This window comes from Hemitrygon akajei, chromosome 11 (genome assembly GCF_048418815.1).
Source record: "Hemitrygon akajei chromosome 11, sHemAka1.3, whole genome shotgun sequence".
Classification (NCBI taxonomy): domain Eukaryota; kingdom Metazoa; phylum Chordata; class Chondrichthyes; order Myliobatiformes; family Dasyatidae; genus Hemitrygon; species Hemitrygon akajei.
Genome location: NC_133134.1, coordinates 45,564,027 through 45,585,447, shown reverse-complemented (window position 1 = coordinate 45,585,447; position 21,421 = coordinate 45,564,027). Strand labels below are relative to the sequence as shown.

Sequence of the window (21,421 nt, the reverse complement as noted above, 5' to 3'; positions counted from 1 at the left end):
GCGGGGTCTGAGGTGTCCACGGAACCGGCGGGGAATCGCGTGGCTGGATAGCGTTAGTGTTGCGCAGAGCAGCCTCCAGCATGTCGGCCGTCTCGATCGCCGAGCGTAAGGTAAGATCGGCATTTTCCAGCAGCCGCTGGCGCACGTACACTGACCTGATCCCCGTAACAAAGGCGTCTCGTACGAGGAGCTCCGCATGCTGTTCCGCCATGAGAGTTTTGCAGTCGCAAGTTCGCACGAGTGTCTGTAGGGCTCGGAGTAACTTGGCGCTCAACTCTCCAGGCTGCTGTCGTCGCATAGCTAAGCGATGTCTTGCGTAGACGGTGTTCACTGGCCGCAGGTACTGTCTTTTGAGGGCGTCCAGTGCCCCTTGGTAGGTCGACAGGTCTCTGATAAGTGAGTAAACTTTCGGGGTGACCCTCAAGAGGAGAATTCTGTGCATAACAGCGGGGTCAGTCGCACTAACCTCCTCCAAGTACGATTGGAAGCATGCAAGCCAGAGTTCAAAGGCAAGAGCTGCTTCAGGGGCTTGGGGGTCCAAATCCAATCTTTCCGGATGTAAAATGCTTTCCATGTTTTAAAACTTCCAGTCAATAAAATTGATGCACCATCAATAACTCTCTCTGAGACGTGAAGGCGAGATATCGGCTTCACGTCTCAGAGAGAGTTATTGATGGTGCATCAGAAAGTCCATCTCCCACTCCCCCATCCTCATCACATTCTACAGGGGTTGTATTGAGAGCCTCCTGAGCAGCTGCATCACTGCCTGGTTTGGAAATTGCACCATCTCTGGTCGCAAGACCCTGCAGCGGAGAGTGAGGTCAGCTGAGAAGATCATCGGGGTCCCTCTTCCTGCCATCACGGATATTTACACTACACGCTGCATCCGCAGAGCAAACAGCATTATGAAGGACCCCACACACCCCTCATACAAACTCTTCTCCCTCCTGCCATCTGGGAAAAGGCACTGAAGCATTTGGGATCTCACGACCAGACTGTGTAACAATTTCTTCCCCCAAGCTATCAGACTCCTCAATACCCAGAGCCTGGACTGACACCAACCTACTGCCCTATTGTCCTGTTTATTGTTTATTGTAATGCCTGCACTGTTTTGTGCACTTTATGCAGTCCTGGGTAGGTCTGTAGTCTAGTGTAGCTTTTTTTCTGTGTTGTTTTTTACGTAGTTCAGTCTAGTTTTTGTACTGTGTCATGTAACACCATGGTCCTGAAAAACATTGTCTCATTTTTACTATGTACTGTACCAGCAGTTATGGTTGAAATGACAATAAAAGTCATTTATTTAACTTAACTTGACTTGACTTGAGGTGCAATTGAGTGACTGCTTCTTAGGATAGCTTAGGGCCAAAGACAGGTAAGACCAATTAGATTAAATAAAGGAAGAAGGTTTCCATGCTTTGCAACCATAGCTGAGTAAACCAAGTATTTACAATTTTCAGTGAATTTGATTGGTTACCCGCAAAGCAATTTAAAAGAGCGCAAATCAGATGTCTGAAACTCCACAAAGGGAATATTGTTACTCTATCCATCTGCTCTAGTGAAGAATGAATTTACAGGATGAAATCACAGGGAGTTGTGCTTGCTTGATGCTCCCACTTACATGTATACTTTTTTTGTTCACCTCCCCTCTCCCTAATGTGTTACTGAGCTAAAAACAAGAGATTCTGCAAATGCTGGAGATCTTGAGCAACACACACAAAATGCAGGAGAAACTCAGCAAGTCAGGCAGCACCTGTGGAGGGTAACAAACCATTCCGACATGTCAGTCCATAGCCTTCTCTACAGCCACACTCAGGTTGGAGGAGCAGCACCTCATATTCCATATGGCTAGCCTCCAACCTGATGGTGTGAACATCTCTAATTTCCAGCAAGTTCTAACCATCCACCTTCTTCTGTACTTCTCTTTTTCTATTCACCATTCTGGTTCCCCCTCACCCCTTCTCATCACCTCCGACGCCTCTCCTCTTTCCCTTTCTTCATGGTCCACTGTCCTCTAACAGATTCTTCAGCACTTAACCTCTTCCTCCTATCACCTTCCAGCATCCTATTTCAGCCCTTCCTCCCCCCGCCATTCTGTTCCCTTCCTTTCCAGTCTTGATCAAGGGTCTCTGTCTGAAACATTGACTATTTATTCCCTTCCATAGATGCGCCCTGACTTACCGAGTTCCTCCAGCACTTTGTGCGTGTTACTAATGAGCTATTAGCTCTACCTGCATTTGTTTTCTAAATTGTTCAAACATTTCAGTGGGTATATCTGATTAAGAAACTAATCATTCTGACTTGCCAAACCGGAATGGGTTTCTTGTCACGAAGGGGCATTTTACTATCTTAACTTCAAGCATAATTGCATTAAGAAGAAACTGACTGATAATAACTGACTCTGTAATTGCTTCTGATAATAGCTCTGGAGCATAGTTGTTCTGGATAATAATTATACTTGAACAATGATTTTGTTCTGTAGTCATTGTCCAAATCAGAGGTGTCACATATATTTGAACATTATAATTTTGGAAAGGACTTGTTGCAGCAGGTAATGATATTTTTTTACATATTTCTGTATACCGTGATTATATTCTCCATTGAAGGGTGTCTTTCCACAACGTCCACATTATCTAACCAGATATTTTGCACTCAGCCTTTTGGGCTAAATTATGTGTGGACACCAGTCATTTTTCAGAACATAAAATGAGTTTCACAAATAAATAACTTACAGCACATTATACCAACCGGATTTAGGTCCATGATAATCAGTGATCACTTGCATATCATTCTTTGCTATCCTGTTCTACTCCTGAACAAATATCACTATCTGTCGAATTGTTGCCAAACAAGCAAGCAGTTGAATCAGAGGAGACTGCAGATGCTGGAATCCATTGCAACAAACAAGATGCTGGAGGAACTCAGTGGATCAGGAAGCATCCGTGGAGGGAAGTGCAAGTTGATGTTTCAGATCGGCGCCCTTCACCTGGGTCAGAATGGGACTAGTGTGGAGACTGGTACGGGTGGGCTGGGGCCAGGATTATGCTGTGGAAGAGTCAGGTGCTGTGATCACATTCCTAGTGGTAGATGGCCAATATATGTATTGTAACAAAACTCACATAGGGAGTGGTGGGCAGCTTACACAATATAAAATAGAGATCTAGCAAATTCCCTGTATTCACACAGGTTTCGCCACATCCCAGCACAATGGACTCCTCCTTGAACTGTGCAGCAACTATGAACTTTGCAAATTGAGACCTTTGGACCTATTTATTGCCGCTAGGTAACTAATGTGTGCTGCTCAGACTGAGGGCATCAGCTCATGGAGGAAATACATGTGGAAATAACATTTGCATTAGGGTGAATTACCACAGCAATGTGTTCAACGTGCTCATGACGATGAAGAGCACGCTTGACTTGGGTATCCAAACACCGAAACCAAATTAATTAATTGATGACTGAAAAAGTTTTGTTGTTTCATTTGGCGCGGCCTTGACAGCAAATGGATGGGAGCCCTTTAAAACATACAAAATTTCTTTTTGCCTCCATTTACATATTAAAAACCATACACAAATTTCTAAGGCACCTCCTAAAGTCAATGTAAAAAACACAAACAAAAAAATGTTGCCCTTTGTGGCTACAGCAGCTTACCAACATTCTATAACATTCTTTACTTTTTGTCCTTTAAATCAGGCAAGCTCTGGTGACTCATTAGGGTGTACTGGACAGATGACAGTTCAACTCCTGTCAACTGAATTCCAGACTGACTATAATTAGGCTTGCACACAACTGGTTCCAGAGCTTGTACTTTGACATGACTTTTTTATATAAACAATTGTTATGTGAAATAGAGCTTATATATTACTGTTATTATCTCATAGTCATATGTGATTCACAAACAAGTCAGTGCTGTCTATTTCAATCAAGTTTTATTACTGCTATCAAGAGACAATAATTCGGTTTTGGACTTATTGGCTATTGCATTGTACAAAATGTCCTCAGAATCCCAAAGACTAAGACAACTTAATTTCTTCATATCTAAAATAAAATTGTTCAAGACTTGCTTTGTATGTCAAATAATTTTACCCACTAGTGTCAACCATGCCATTTGAACAACTTTGCAAATCTATTATCTGAACACAAGAGTCACTCTTTGATCTTTATTTTTCGTTTGGTATTGTAAAAATGGTTACAGTTTGTATTCCTTTACAGCTTTTCTTCCTTTGAAACTCCGAATCCTCAATCTTCAATAAAATAAATAAGGCTTTTAAACTCAGTATTTAGGTAACAAACCAATTTGTTTGAAACAATAATTTTTCTTGTTATATGTACCCTATAAATACAGAGTACCATTCCTGTCCACCCTGTGGTTGATTGCATTGTGTAAATGCAAAACACTTTAGCAAAAATAAGATTCTCTGCTGATGGAATGAAGAAAAATACCGCGATCTGTTAGCGGCAATTGCATCACATCCGGAACCATACCGACATTCAAGGTAGGTGACCGCTCATTCTCTAAAGTGCTGTTGCTGCTGTCATTCATTTACATTCCCTCCAAAATAGCATAATGTGTACATGTGGGAAACTTACCCTCCACGTTTCTAAGCACTGCCTTGAATCTGGTCCAGACCAATGAGAAGAAAGTTCCCATTATCAACACACTTTTAAGATTTTGTGACATGTCTCTGCTAGATACAGGTTTCAAATTTCCAATTAGACTATAATTTCATTATGGGTCAGGGACAACTTCCATGTCTGAATTCTCCTCATGGAGAAAATAATTACAGAGGACGAGAATGTGGATAAGTAGCAGAATCGTGGCTTTGTGGTTCAGGGAGCTATTCAAGAGGGGAGAGAGAGATGGGGATAGTATAGGCAGAGGAATAGAAACCATTCTTTGACACAAAGATCAAGAATCTCGATGGTTCTTTTGTCAGCCGACTGCCTGGGTCTGTGACATCTCATTTGACCTGCAGAGGAAATTGGAGTGGGAAGGGAAAGATCAAGATCAACGTCATAGGAAGAAGAAAGTAAGCGGTTCTGCTGAGGGAATCTAAGCCATTAGGGACCAAATTAAATGCGAGACTAAAAAGATAATAATCTTTGGATCGTTACCCGAGCCAGATAAAAATTAGCTCAGGGTAAATAAACTCAGACAGCCAAGCGTGTGGCACAAAGATTGGTGTGGGAGAAGTGGTTTTGAATTTGTGGGACAGTGGCATCCGTATTGGGGAAGGAGGGAGCTGTTCTGATGGGACGGGCACCACAGGAACCATGCAGGGACCAGGGTCCTGGCAACTCACATAACCAGGATCGGGTTTTAAACTAAATCATTGTGGACTGGGTTTAAAAGCCTGGAAAAGTATGGATGAAGGAGAGTGGAGGAGAGATTACTGAAGTCTCCAGAAGAAAGATTAAAATAGAAAGTTTACAAAGGATAAGAATTTAACTTCAGGGAACATGTTGAGACAAAATTGAAAAGGGCGGTGAGTACAACACTGAAGGTGTTATATTCAAATGCACGCAGTATACAAAATAAGGCAGATGATCCTGAGCGCAGTTAGAGATTGGCTGGCAGGTATAACATAGTGGGCATTGCAGAGTTATGGCTGTAAGAAGATGGGGTGCCACAATAGCGTAACGGTTAGCATGACGCTAATTACAGCTTAGGGCATCAAAGTTTGGAGTTCAATTCCAGTGTCCTCTGTAAGCAAGTTTGTATATTCGGTCTCTGGTTTCCTCCTACAGTCCAAATTCGTACTGGTTGGTAGGTTAACTGGTCATTGCAAATGAAGCTTGGGTTAAAAATGGATGGGTGCTGGGCAGTGCGGCTCGGTGAGACAGACGGCCGATGCCATCCTGTATCTCTAAATATATAAATAAATGCCAGAACAAGGATTTAAAATCCATGGATACCCATCATATCACAAGGACTGGCAAGTGGGAAAAGAGGGCAGTGTGGGTAGAAAAAAATCAAATTCTTAGAAAAAATTGTTATAGGGTCATAAGTTGTAGAATCCTTTGACTAGTGTTAATAAATTGTAAGGGTAAAAAGACCCTGATGGGAGTTACATTTAGTGCTCCAAACTGTAGCCAGGATGTGGGACATAAACTATAATTCAAGATAGAAAAAACAAAAAGGGAAATGTTATGATGACCATGGAAGATTTCAAAATGTAGGTAGGTTTGAAAAATTAGGCTGTTGCTGGATCCTAAGGTCAGGAATTTGCAGAAGGCCTACAAGATGGTTTTTAGAGCAGCTTATGGTCGAGCCCACAAGGGAAAAGACAATTCTGGATTGAGTGTTGTGTAATGAAACAGATTTGATTTGGGCGCTTAGGATAAAGGAACCCTTATAATATGGAAGAATTTACCCTGATGTTTGAGACGGAGAAGCTAAAATCAGATGTATCAGTATTACAGTTGAGTAAAGGTAACTACAGAGGCAGGAGAGAGGAACTGCCCAAAGTTGATTGGAAGGAGACACTGGTGGGATGACAGTACAATAGCAATGGCTGGGGGTTCCAGGAGTAATTGGAAGATTCAGGACAAGTTCAGCCCAAGGAAAGGAATTCTAATGGGATGATGAGGCAATTGTGACTGACAAGGGAAGTCAAATACAGCATAAAAGGAAAAGATGCTACAATATAGCAAAAAATAGTGGGAAGTTAGAGGATTGGGAAGCATTTAAAAACTAATAGAAGGCAACTAAAAAAAAAGAGAAAAGATGAAACATGAAGGTAAGCTAATAATATAGAAGATATCAAAAGTTTTTTTCCAGCAATAAAAAGAATGAAAAAGAGGTAAGAGTGGATAATGGACTGCAGGAAAATGATGCTGACGAGGTAGCAATGGGAACAAAGAAATGACTGATTAAGTATTTTGCTTCAGTTTTCTCCGTGGAAGACACCAGCAGAAGCCAGAAATTCAAGAGTGTCATGGGGCAAAAGTGAGTGTAGTCACTATTCCTAAAATGACACTTGGTAACCTGGAAGGTTTGAAGATAGATAAGTCACATGGATTAGATGGATGACACCCCAAGGTTCTGAAAGAGTTAGTTTAACAGATGTGGAGGAATTAGTAGTAATCTTTGAAGGATCACTAGGTTCTGGAATGGCTCTGGAGGAAGAGAAAACTGCAAATGTTACTCCACTCTGTGAAGAGAGTGAGGAAAAAGACAGTAGATTATAGGCCAGTTAGCCTTTCTTCAGCAGTTGGCGAGATGTTAGAGTCCATCATTACAGATAAGGTATCAGGGTATTTGGAGCCCAAAGTTAGCATGCTTCCTTCAGGGGAAACCTCACTTGACAAATCTTTTAGAATTTTTTTGAGGCAGGCAGGATAAGCAAAGGAGAATCAGTGGATGTTGTTTACTTGGTTTTCAGAATGCCTTTAACAAGATGCCTCGCCTAAGGTTCCTAAGCAGGAGCCCATGGTACTACAGGAAAGATATGAGCACAGTCAGAAGATTGGCTGACTGGCAGAAGGAAATAAAGGCATTTTTTTCTGACTGGCTGTCGGTGACTGGTGGTTGGTGTTAGGTCCACTACTTTATACACAGTTTTGTGGCCAAGTTTGCAGACAATACAAAAATAGGTGGAGGCGTACATAGTGTTGAGGAAGCAGAGAATCTGCAGAAGGGCTTGGACAAATCAGTTAAATGGGCAAAGTCACAGACAGAATACAGTATTGGAAAACATATGGGCATGCACATGCTAGAAGGAATAAAGGTGTAGACTATTTTCTAACAAATTTTCAGAAATTGGAGGTGCAACAGAACTTCCAAGTCCTGGTGCAGGATTTCCTAAAGATTAACCTGCAGGTTGAACTGGTAGTAAGAAAAGCAAGGTAGTTAGCATTCACTTCCAGAGAACTGGAGTACAAGGTTCAAAAGCTCAAAGTAAATAATATTAAGAAATGCTATCTTGAGATTCATTTTCTTGCAAATATTTACAGGAAAATAAGAAAATACAATAGAATTTATGAAAGCCTATAAATAATAAAGACTGGCAATAAGCAAAGTGCAAAAGACGTATTGAGCAACTAACAAAAATTTAAGTAAATACTGAGAACATGAGTTGTCGAATCCTTGAAAGTGAGTCTATAGGCTGTGAAATCAGTTCAGGGTTGAGGTGACTGAAGTTATCCACTCTTGTTCAGAAGCCTGATGCTTTTATCCATTTCTGAACCTAGTTGTGTGGTACCTCATGCCCGATGATAGTAGCAAGATGAATATATGGCCTGGATAATGTAATGGGGTCCTTGATGATGGATGCTGCTTTCATGTGCCAGCACTCCTTGTAAGTGTGTTCACTGATGGACTGGGCTGTACTCATCACTTTTTTGTAGGTCTTGCCATTTGTGTTTCCATGCCAGGCCAGTCAGGATTCTCTCCACTTTGCATCTACAGAATTTGTCAGAGTTTTAGATAACATGCTCATGCCTATGCAAACATCTAGGAAGGTAGAGGTACTGCCCTAACACCTTTGTGGTAGCACTTATCTGCTGGTCCGCAGACAGATCCTCTGATAAGGTAACACCAAGACCTTCTGGACCTCTGATCTCCTAACGAGGATAATAAAAGCAAGTACAGAATGCTGAGACTTTAAGACATTGGCCAGACTACATTTGGAATACTATGAGCAGTTTTAAGTCCCATATCAAAGAAAGGATATACCAATACTGGGACGAGCCAGAGGGGGCTCATGAGAATGATCCCAAGAATGAAAGGGTTAATGTATTAGGAGAATTTGATGGCTCTTGGCTTGTACTTGCTGGAGTTTATGAGGGGCGCATTCATTGAAACCTACTGACTATTTAAAGATCGAGATAGAATGGATGTAGAGAGGATGTTTCCAATGGTGGGAGAGTCTTAAACCAAAGGGCACAGCCTCAGAATAGAAGAACATCCCTTTAGAAGAAGAATTTCTTAATGAATCTATGGAATCCATTGCCACAGATGGCTGGAGATCAAGTCACTGGGTACAGCTAAAAGCAGAGTTGGTATATTTTGATTAGTCAGGGCATCAAAAATTATGGGAAGGATGTAGGAGAATGGAGTTAAGGGAAAATAAATTAGTCATGATCAAGTAATGGAGCAGACTTGATGGCTTAATTCTGTTCCTATGTCTTATGGTCTAACTATAAGCTAGGTAACTTCAACCACAATTCCAAAGGAACTTAGTGGCACATTGGGTGGATATGCATATAGTAGCGTGTAAACACATTGGCATCATAATTGAGCTCCTTCCAATTATGATTAGCATCATAATTGAGCCTTTGCATGCAACAGCCTTTTCTTGACATTCTGCAAAACTGCAATATTTGATCAGAGTCTACTTGCGCCTGTTTATTTTGCTTCATCAAAACTTTGGATTGAAGTTCAATCCCCAGTGTACGTAATGCAACTGCCCCACCTTCACTGAATGCTGATAGGCAAGACTAAGGTGAAATGAAAGAACACTGACCAAATGAAGAAAACAATGCGCCACAACAAGACGTCAATGAGTAGGGAAGTCCAGCACATTCCAAACAAAAGATAGAAAATCGGTAAACAGGATGCTCTATTGCACGCGAAAATCAAAAATCAAAGCCCTGTCTTCCAGCCTTTACTAAAAGTCCACAGTGAGGCTGGCATTTTAAAGAATGAAAAAAGGTTCCTACATTTCTAATATAACCAAGCATGCAACTATCAAAGGAGCAACCCATGTTGTACAAGTTAAAACATTAACAATTATTTTAAAACTATTGTTTTTGAGCAAGTAGTGAACTTGCATTTCCCATCACATTTCAAAACTTCATAGCCAAAGCATACTTGCAATTGCAGAGCTTTGATGAGGTTGATTTTAAATTGGAAAAATTAACAATTAATATCCAGGTTACTGTGGTAGGATAATGAAACCACAGGTTACACCCAGCACAGACCCACTAAATATGTACTTCCAATAATTTAAGTAATGTCTGTGGTTATGATGAAACAGCTACAGCTCATTTATTTATTGAGACAGAGTGTGAAGTAGGCCTTTCCAGCCCAACTTCACGCTAGCCAATGGACAAATTATAAAAACCAATTAACCTACCAGTTGGCATGTCTTTGGACTGTGGGAAGAAACTGGAGCACCCAGAGGAATCCCACACAGTCATGGGGAGAACAAACAACTCCTTACAGATGACAGCAGGAATTAAACCTGGGTCACAAGTACTGTAAAGCATTATGCTAACCACTACACCAAGACACTCAGTATCATAAATATATGTTGTCCACTTTAAAGGTTGCTATAACCATGGCCTGTTTCTATAATCATCAAATTGCACACTAAAAATTGCAACAGTTAAAATTGCAATTTTAAACTAATTTTAAGAGATCAGTAATCGACACAATTTACAGTTCAGCATAATACTGGCCGGCTGGTGGCGTAATGGCATCAGTGTCGGACTTTGGAGCGAAGGCTCCCGAGTTCAAATCCAGCCGGCTCCAAAACCTGGAGAGGATGGGCTCCGCCAGGTTTCAAATGCCCAAGACATGCTGTATACTGAGCAATCACAAAAAGCTTGTCATCACAGCAGCCTGACGACTCCACCAGGAGTTAAGGGCACACAAACACACATAATACTGTTGCTATCTGCTCTACTCTCTCTACACCCACGACTGTGTGGGTAGGCATAGCTCAAATGCCAGCAACAACCTTGCACCCAGTGTCAGCAAGACCAAAGAGCTGATTGTGGACTTCAGAAAGGGTAAGATGAGGGAACACAACCGAATCCTCAGAGGGGTCAGAAGTGGAGAGAGTGAGCAATTTCAGGTTCCTGGGTGTCAATACCTCTGAGGACTTAACCTGAATGCAGCTATAAAGAAGGCGAGACAGCAGCTTTATTTCATTAGCAGTTTGAGGAGATTTGGCATGTCACCTAAAACACTTGGAAGCTTCTACAAATGTACCACGGAGAGCATTCGGACTGGCTGCATCACTGTTGGCTATTGGGGAGTGGGGGGTGGAGGGGAGGGCAGATGGGCTACCGCACAAGATGGAAGTACATTGCAAAAACTTGTAAAATTAGTCAGCTTCATCGTTGGTACTAGCCTCCATAGTATCCTAGCATTCAAGGAACAGTGCCTTACTAAGGCTGTGTTCCCACCACCCACGACACCCCCCTTCTCAATGCTACCTTCAGGAAGGAGGTACAGAAGCCTGAAGGCACACACCCGGTGATTCAGGAACAGCTTCTTCCCCTCTGTCATCCGATTCCTAAATGAATATTGAACTCATGTTCACTACCTCACTACTTTTAGTTTTTCTTTGCACTACTTATTTTAACTTAACTAATTGACACATATTTACTTAATGTAACTCAGTTTTCCCCCTCTATATTTATCATATATCTCATCGTACTGCTGCCATAAAATTAACAAATTTCACAAAATATGCCGGTGATATTAAACCTGATTCTGACAACATCCACTCAATAACTTAAAGGACAAATACCCTATCAACATATAAAATGTTGAATTACACGGCTCAAATGAGCAGGACTGTTTAATCAACAACACACACAAAATGCTGGTGGAGCAGCATCTATAGGGAGAAGCGCTGTCAACGTTTCGGGCCGAGACCCTTCGTCAGGACTAACTGAAAGGAAAGATAGTAAGAGATTTGAAAGTAGTGGGGGGAGGGGGAAATGCAAAATGATAAGAGAAGACCGGAAGGGTGGGATGAAGCTAAGAGCTGGAAAGGTGATTGGCAAAAGTGATACACAGCTGGAGAAGGGAAAGGATCATGGGACGGGAGGCCTCAGGAGAAAGAAGGGTGGGGGAGCACCAGAGGGAGATGGAGAACAGGCAAACAACTAAATATGTCAGGGATGGGGTAAGAAGGGGAGGAGGGGCATTAACAGAAGTTAGAGAAGTCAATGTTCATGCCATCAGGTTGGAGGCTACCCAGCCGGTATATAAGGTGTTGTTTCTCCAACCTGAGTTTGGATTCATTTTGACAATAGAGGAGGCCATGGATAGACATATCAGAATGGGAATGGGACGTGGAATTAAAATGTGTGGCCACTGGGAGATCCTGCTTTCTCTGGCGGACAGAGCGTAGGTGTTCAGCGAAATGGTCTCCCAGTCTGCGTCGGGTCTCACCAATATATAAAAGGCCACCCCGGGAGCACCGGACGCAGTATACCACACCAGCCGAATCACAGGTGAAGTGTCGCCTCACCTGGAAGGACTGTCTGGGGCCCTGAATGGTGATGAGGGAGGAAGTGTAAGGGCAGGTGTAGCACTTGTTCCGTTTACAAGGATAAGTGCCAGGAGGGAGATCGGTGGGAAGGGATGGGGGGGACAAGTGGACAAGGGAGACGCGTAGGGAGCGATCCCTGCGAAAAGCAGAAAGGGGGGGGGAGGGAAAAATGTGTTTGGTAGTGGGATCCCGTTGGAGGTGGCAGAAGTTACGGAGAATTATATGTTGGACCTGGAGGCTGGTGGGGTGGTAGGTAAGGACAAGGGGAACCCTATCCCGAGTGGGGTGGCGGGTGGATGGGGTGAGGGCAGATGTGCGGGAAATGGGAGAGATGCGTTTGAGAGCTGAGTTGATGGTGGACGAAGGGAAGCCCCTTTGTTTAAAAAAGGAAGACATCTCCTTCGTCCTGGAATGAAAAGCCTCATCCTGAGAGCAGATGCGGTGGAGACGGAGGAATTGTAAGAAGAGGATAGCCTTTTTGCAAGAGACAGGGTGGGAAGAGGAATAGTCCAGGTAGCTGTGAGAGTCTGTAGGCTTATAGTAGGTATCAGTAGATAAGCCGTCTCCAGAGATGGAGACAGAAAGATCAAGAAAGGGGAGGGAGGTGTCGGAAATGGACCAGGTAAATTTGAGGGCAGGGTGAAAGTTGGAGGCAAAGTTAATGAAGTTGACGAGCTCAGCATGTGTGCAAGAGGCAGCGCCAATGCAGTCGTCGATGTAGCGAAGGAAAAGAGGGGGATGGATACCGGTATAGACTTGGAACATGGACTGTTCCACAAAGCCAACAAAAAGGCAGGCATAACTGGGACCCATATGGGTGCCCACGGCTACACCCTTGATTTGGAAGAAGTGGGAGGAGCCAAAGGAGAAATTATTGAGAGTAAGAACTATCGCCAGACGGAGGAGAGTGGTGGTAGAGGGGAATTGGTTAGGTCTGGAATCCAAAAAAAAGCGAAGAGCTTCGAGACCATCTTGATGGGGGATGGAGGTATATAGGGATTGGACGTCCATGGTGAAAATAAGACGGTGGGAGCCAGGGAACTTAAAATCATTGAAAAAATTCAAAGCATGAGAAGTGTCACGAACATAGGTGGGAAGAGATTGAACAAGGGGGGATAAGACAGTGTCAAGGTATGCGGAAATGAGTTAGGTGGGGCAGGAGCAAGCTGAGACAATAGGTCTACCTGGATAGGCAGATTTGTGGATCTTGGGTAGGAGGTAGAAACGGGAAGTGTGGGGTGTGGGAACTATGAGGTTGGTGGCAGTGGATGGGAGATCCCCAGAGCTGATGAGGTTGGTGATGGTATAGGAGACAATGGCCTGGTGCTCCTTAGTGGGGTCATGATCAAGGGGTAAATAAGAGGAGGTATCAGAGAGTTGTCGCTGTGCCTCGGCCAGGTAGAGGTCAGTACGCCAAACAACAGCTCCCCCCTTATCAGCAGGTTTTATAGTGAGGTTGGGATTGGTGCGGAGAGCAGAGCGTTCAGAAGGAGTGAAGTTGGTATTGGAACAGGGTGTGGTGAAGTCGAGACGGTTGATGTCCCGTCGGCAATTAGTAATAAAGAGATCCAAAGCAGGCAGAAGACCAGAGCGAGGTGTCCATGAAGAGGAGGAGGGTTGAAGACGGGAGAAAGGGTCATAGGTGGGGGTAGGAGAGTCCTTGTCAAAGGAGTAAGCTTGGAGACAGAGACGGCAGAAGAAGAGTTCAGCGTCATGGCGTACGCGGAACTCGCCGAGGTGTGGGCGAAGGGGGACAAAGGTGAGGCCCTTAATGAGGACAGAGCGCTCTGCCTCAGAGAGTTGAAGGTTGGAGGGAATAGTAAAGACCCGGCACGGATGAGAGATGGGATTAGAGGGGGGAGGGAGGCTGGTAGTGTCAGTGGAGAGGGAAGGGTTGGGGTGAGAGGAAGATGGAGCCTTTGAGGGCCCAGGAGCTGACGATGGGAACTTAGGGAGAGGGGATTGCATAGTGGTGGTGGGGGAAGGGGAGACGGGAGTCACAATCGCAGCACGTGAAGACCCGGCCTGGAATTCAAGGCTGGAGTCGCAGTCGGTGGTTGCGCAATTGCTTTGAAGCTGCCCATGGTCGTTGGAACCCGCGGTGATGGTGCTGGAGGACTGTTTAATGGTGAAGTGAAGCATTACAAGTATTGCCCATTTATTTTCACTAGATTTTACTATGATAATTTTCACTATCACTAATAAATCACATAACTGCCAGCATTGTTGCTTTTTATTGGATATCAGATGACAAGTCTTTACAAAATAAACAGTAATACAGATCATTTAGAACAAATTTAGCTTACATATTTACAGATTCAAACTTCTTCAATATTTGTTACTTGGTTTGACCTAATATTCTGCAGAGGCGACCCACGTTGTGACTGTTAAGATAGCAGAAATTTGCCCTAACGGAATTCACAAATTATAGGAAAAACTTGAGATACTGAATAAACTTTGCACACAGAATTGATGTGAAAAAAGAAAATAAATAAACAATTTACTTCTAATGTGCATTTCTTGGCACATACACAAGATACAAACTCACATTGGAGGAAATAGACCATTTTTGAAAAACACAAACCTCCTCCCTACCCACCACAATTGGCTTGAGGATCGCCTTTAGCAGTTTTGAATGACAAACACATTTTACAATAGCAAACTTACTTAAAGCTTAAAACTAAAAATCGGTTTTCTGTGTTGCTTCTGGATGGAAAAATCTGTAAGAATTCAAATGAAAGCAAAAAAAGTAAAATGTCCAAATGGTAGTACAACAAGGCCTTTCACAATTTCTTGGCTTTTAAATGAGATATCTGAATTAACATCTTGTTCTGACCCATATAGCAGATCACTAATGCACCATGTACCTTCACATACAAAATTATCCATGAAGCTTATATAATGCATTTGTAAGCAGACATATGCAGGTGTTGTTTTAAATTTGATATAATACTTTTGCAAAGACCAATTCACCATTTGCAAAGTCCAGCATTATGCTTGCAACTCAAAGTATTCAATAATTTACATGAAGCATGCAACCTTGCTGGATTTGTGTCATAACCAACTCAGGAGATAAATAAAAAATACATCCAGAATAAATCTTTTCCCTTCTTGCAGGTCAGCTACTTCCTATGCTTTGGGGATGTCAAACATGCAAAGGCTCCTGTACTTCTGTAAAAGTTCATTCTTGGTGCGAACCTGATCTCGTAAGTTTTGAAGTTGCTGCTGCTGCTGCTCAGGGCTAACATCAATCCCAGGCATTGATGAAACTGCTTCTCTGGTATCCTGCAGCTTGGTCTTGAGTTTATTAAGCTCTTGGTGCACTTCTTGGCTGTCTTTATCCATGCTACATTCAACAATAGGTAAAAAAAACAATTGTGAACAATTTTGAATATTTACAAAAAATGTTTAATCCTTTCATTTTTGACCACAGCTCAATAATTTGACAGATTATGAACTAACCTTAATTTCAATTCAGCAATCATCAAATCTTGACCAAGATGTTTCAGACAATTACAATATCACATGAAATTAGCACAAAAATTGCTGATAGCAATCTTTATTCATATTTTAACACAAATAACAAAGGGAGACATTCAAGATAATGCAGGATGATAAAATGTAAACCAGTGGTATGGATCTAATTTAAATTAGGCACAATTGAGGCTCAATTCCTAGCTTGTGCCAAGATATCTTTGACGGGTATTGCTGAAACCAGTCAACCCTGGTATCGAGATTTGAAATAAAAGGGATTTTTTGCTCTTGATCACTATCAGTGGCCACTAGCAAAGAAAATATCCAACGAAATGAACTCCAAGAGTAATTGCCACCTTTTGTGAAAGATCAAAGTAACTTTTAAAAAGAAAAAAAGTCTAATTTTTTTTTTAAATCACAGTACACAGATATTACCATACAAGATGGTAAGATAGTGAGATTTAATTTCTTCCAGGCATAAGAAATCTAACAGAATTTATGAAAAATTATACATAAACAAAGATTGGCAAACAACCAATGTGCAAAAGAAGACAACGGTGCAAAAATAATTAGGACACATTATTTAAAATAATTGAAAACTTGTGTTTTAAGTATAATACGTCACTCTTATTTATTGACTATAACTCTGCCTTCAGCACCAAAATTCAAAAACAAACTCATCTCCAAATTCCGAGTCCTGGAACTCTGGACCCTGCTCTATAACTGGATCCTTGACTTCCTGACTAATAGACCACAATCATTAAAGATAGGCAACATCACCTTCTCTATAACAACTCTCAACACTGGTGCCCACTAGGCTGTGTCCTCAGCCTTCAACTATACCCTCACAACCATGGTAACTGTATTTATTATAAGTTTGCAAATAACACCACAACTGTGCACTAGATCCTGAACAATAATGGCAAGAGGACAGGAAGGTGATTCAGTGAATGTGGAGTAACTATTCTACAGTTATTAATTAACCTCTTGCACAGACCTGTATTATGCAAAAACATAAATTTGTCCCCCAATTACATTGGTGTGGTCTTTGCACTGTAATGTCCAGCAGCATTTTTTCTGTAATGGCAATGCTATTTTCTGCATTGCTTTCTTTTTAAATCACCCAGTATAATTATGTACAATTGCAAGAAGAGGCTTGTGAACACTCTGCAATTACCTGTATTTTGTATTAATTACTCATAAAATGTGGTCTGATTTTCATCCAGGTCACAATAATAGACAAACACAATCTGCCTAAACTAATAACACACAAAAATTTGTACTTCTTCTAGTCTATACTGAGTATACCATTTAAACAATCATAGTCTAGTTTTAAAAGAGTATGAGAGTCTCTGGGGTAATGCCTTCTACAACAGCTGTTTGGAGTCAGGTGTTCCAATCAAAGAGATGAGATTGGAGGTGTGGGTTGAAGACGTGCCCTGCCCTATAAAAAAAGACACCAAGAGCTCAATGTGCAATGCTGGAGGAGGTGAAAAACAACCCAAGGGTAACAGGAAAAGACCTGCAGAAGTCTCTAGAATTTGCTAAAGTCTGTTCATGTGTCCATTATATGAAAAACATTGAACAAGAAGAGTGTTCATAGAAGGACAGCACAGAGGAAACCACTGCTCTCCAAAGAAAACATTGCTGCACGTTTAAAGTTTGCAAAAGACCACCTGGATGCTCCACAAAGCTTCTGGGACAATTTTCTGTGGACAGACAAGATAAAAGTTGAACTTTTTGGCAGAAATGTTTGGAGGAAAAAGGGCACTGCAAACCAACACCAAAACCTCATCCCAACTTTGAGCATGGTGGAAGGAGCATCATGGTTTGGGGCTGCTCAGCTTTGCTGCCTCAGGGCCTGAACAGCTTGCAATCATTGAGGGAACAATGAATTCAAAATTGAATCAAGACATTTTACAGGAAAATATCAGGGTAGCTGTTCATCACCTGAAGCTTAATAGAAGCTGAATGATGCAACAAGACAATGATCTGAAACGAGAGTAAATGAACAACAGAATGGTTTAAAAAGAAAATTTGTGTTTTGGAATGACCAAGTCAAAATCTAGACCTTAACCCAATTGAGATGCTGTGGCATGACCTGAAGAAGGCTGTTCATGCAAAGTATCCCAAAAATATTGATAAACTGAAACAGTTTTATATGGAACAACAGTCTGAATTTCCCCTCACCATTGTGCAAGTCTGATCAGCAGCTACAGGAAATGTTTGGTGGAGGTTATTTCTGCTCAAGGGGGTTCTACCAGTTATTAAATACAAGGGTTCACATACTTTTTCCAGACTGGACTGCAAATGATTAACCATTATGTTCAATAAAGACATGAAAAGTACAATTACTTGTGTGTTATTAATTTAGGAAGATTGTGTTTGTCCATTATTGTGGCTTGGATGATGATCAGATCACATTATGAGTAATTAATGCAAAAAACTAAGTAAATCAGAAAACTGGGGTGTATGCCGATGACTGGCTCCATTTCGCCGATTAAAACAAGGAGGGAGATTGAAGCGAGTGTGGAGGGTGAGTGCCAGCTGCCTGTCTTTGATCAGTTGCTCTGTACCGGAGAGGGGAGAGCCTGAGGCTGTGCCTGGAGATGTGTCCAGGTTTTTTCCTGCATTTTTGGATGTGGACTTTGGACCATAGACTATTTTTCAGTCTTACAGTTTTTATGTTCTGTGTTTTCTCATCCAATCTTCCCATTTTTTTGTGTGGGGAGGGGGATTTGGGGGTCGATGTGACTGATCTGTCTTGTTTGTTTTTTGTGCGAGGGGAAGGATTTTGGGGGTTGAAATGCCTGATTCGTTTTGTTAATTTTTTTTATGCAGGACGGATTTTGGGGTTGATGTGCCCGATCCACTTGATTTGGTTTTTTTTACACGAGGATAGATTTGGGGGTCAATGTGCCTGCTCTGTTTTGCTTGGTTTTTGTGCAGGATGGGGGATCTGGAGGTTGATGTGCTTGTTCCATTTTTGTTCGGTTTTTTTTGCGGGGAGATGGGATTTGGGAGTTGATGATCATGCTGTCTCTCTTTTCTTTCTTGGTTTCATGGCTACCTAGAGAAGTAGTTCAGAGTTGTATACTTTGATAATAAATGAACCTTTGAAACTTAATTGCAAAAGGTTCACAAACTTTTTCTTGCAACTGCATATGATGTCTGTGGCATGTAAAACCAAAGCTCATCAGCACCAATAAAAGAGGAGAACATGCAAAGCCCCTTAAACACCACTGCATTAGGTTAAAGCAGTATCTCATCCTCTTTCATTCTGTATTTGACAGTACCCATGTTGTAAACATTTAATATTTTCAATTGCCTGAGCCTCATATTTTTTGGGGATAGAGTGGTCTGGAAAATCAAACCTCCTTGGAACAGGGGAATCCAAGAAAGTAACTGACAGAACTTTTTAGATTTACAATATCTGTATGTCTATGTCTGTTTGAATCTGGTCCCGCTGAAGGGAAAAGAATACAGACCGTCTTTGGGGTTAAAGGACAATGTATGTGTGTGGGTGGAAGGGAGGAACAAGGCTGTTTCTTTCTGTTGTTCTTTTATTATTGTGTTCTGTATTATTTTGCTCTGTGTCGTTCTGCCAAGTATTGTGGGCGTGCTATGTTGGTGCCTGAGAGCGTAGCGTCACTTGTGGGCTGCCCCAACACACCCTCGATCAGTAACCAATGTTAGTTGTTAACGCAGACAACATATTTCACTGTATGTTTCAATGTATACACGATAAATGAACTTGAATCTTGAATTTCTAGAGTGCACTGATGGAAATTGCTCCCATTGACAGAAATTTGAGAACCGGGGAGGCTAGAGGAAGATGATTAACAAATGAACCGTGAGGTGTGGAAAAACCTTTCTTGTTTTATAGGTAACAAGTGATTAGAGCCTAGAATGTACTATAGGAGAATACTAGACGCATATTTAATCATGACATTCACTAAGGTAATGTACTTTAAGAGAAAATGTTGACAGGATTATAGAAAGGGCTGGAGAGATGGATGGTGGTGCTTAAAAGAACCCAATGAGTAAAATGGATTCCTTCTCCACAGTTTCTGCAATTCTGTTTTCAAATAGCTTATATTTGGTATCCTTGTCCAAGCCCTTGGTGTGAATATATAGACAATAAAATTAAATCTCTTTCTCACTTTTTCAAATTCTTCTAAAGTGATCAGCTATCCTTAACCTTGATGAAACAAGCCCCCAATAGTTTCCTCAATCTTTCTTACTATAATGCTTTGCACCTCACCTCCAAAAAAACAACTTCCAGGGGGAATGGCACTAATTTTTGGAACTATTTTGGGACAGCATTCAACCTTTGGTAACAACACTTCAGAACAATGGCTAGCCAAACCTCAGTAGTCAGGCTGTTAGACAATGTTTTAGACCAATGTTGATGTTTTGAGTATGCTCACACACTGATCTACAAGGCAACATAACTCGTGCATTAAAGCAACTGACAGGATGGACCTTACACTCAAAAACTACAAACACCTAGCCATTAGCCACCTCCTGCTTCACCTGTGGAAGCAAGTGCACGTCACACACTGGCCTCATTAATCACCTCTGAACCCACAAAACTAGAGTGGACAGGAGTCATTCTATATCCCAAAGGAATAGTTAAGAACTAACTGCCTTCACGTTCTATTTTTCTTCCTTTATGACTGGTACATCCTGTTTTCTCTGCAAATATTCACCACTCCGCCACTAACCCCAAGGTATCTCTAAAGTTGAACCAGCTTTGAATTAATGTGAAAGATAACCACAATGGACCACAAGCGACTGCAGATGCTGCGCGATGGAACACAGGAGAGAAATCAGCAGAGCAGGCAGCATCTGTGGAGGCATGCAGGACGTGGACCCATAACTGAATGCTGGGCCTAAACTCGAAGCGTCTACAATCCCTGAGCCTCTGTTGATGCTGCCCGAGTTCCCCCAACAATTCCTTTTGCCTAATGGAGTTCAAATGCCTGCCTGTAGGGGTCAAAAGGCCCCACATCTCGCACCGCTCCCCGTGCCCACGCACATCGCTACCCCTTCCAATAACTAACAAACAAACACACCCCGTCGCCCCCACTTGCCCTCCCCCGGTCTCCGAATCACCCCCACCCCGGGAGCAGAATCAGGCCAATAACATCTTGTTCCCACGGAGAAAGGCACGGGCTGTCCCCGGGAAGTCACGCAAACCCGATTCGCAGAGTTACCATTTAATAATGTCGTGAACAACCGGCAGGAACGAGCAATCCTCCAGGTTGATCTTCGTCTCCACAGCCGCCATCGCGCCGAACCTCCAGCAGCTGCGTCATCAACAGTGGCCGAAACGAAAGTATAGACCGTATTCAGGATACGTCTTGTGTGACGTCACTTCCTAGGTTGCGCACTTAAAGAAATTGAGGTTCAGTTCAGAAGGATGCATCCTTGTAAAGTTGTAATTTGTTCAGATTAATTTTCAGTCTTGATGAATATTAAGACAGGTCATCCTAGCAGTAGGTCAGATTTGTTACTGGAAGCTCTTCAAACTTTATTTCATATTCAAAGTATTGTTTTACATACAAGAAAAATTTGCAGATGCTGGAAATGTAAACAACATATACAGAATGCTGGAGAAACTCAGGCAGAATCTATAGAAAAGAGTGCAGTCGACGTTTCGGGCCGAGACCCTTCATCAGGACTGGGAAAAAATGGATTAGAGTAAGAAAGTG

The 21,421-nt window shown here is 42.1% G+C and overlaps 1 protein-coding gene across 1 annotated transcript; it reads right to left on the bottom strand.

Moving 5' to 3' along the window:
- Positions 1-14,445: 14,445 nt before the first annotated feature.
- med9 (mediator complex subunit 9) lies at positions 14,446-21,058 on the bottom strand. Its single transcript, XM_073060757.1, has 2 exons — positions 20,924-21,058; positions 14,446-15,576 (listed from the first exon to the last, which is right to left on the bottom strand). The coding sequence occupies exons 1-2, from the start codon at positions 20,995-20,997 to the stop codon at positions 15,360-15,362; spliced, it is 291 nt and encodes a 96-aa protein (XP_072916858.1). The 5' UTR covers positions 20,998-21,058; the 3' UTR covers positions 14,446-15,359.
- Between the last annotated feature and the right edge of the window lie 363 nt (positions 21,059-21,421).

What these genes read in the sequence shown, in the direction of transcription:
- med9 (XM_073060757.1), bottom strand. Translation starts at nt 20,997, where the DNA reads ATGGCGGCTGTGGAGACGAAGATCAACCTGGAGGATTGCTCGTTCCTG. An exon ending in GTTCACGACATTATTAAATG is followed by an intron (nt 15,577 to 20,923) that starts GTAACTCTGCGA and finishes TGTTGAATGTAG; the next exon opens with CATGGATAAAGACAGCCAAG.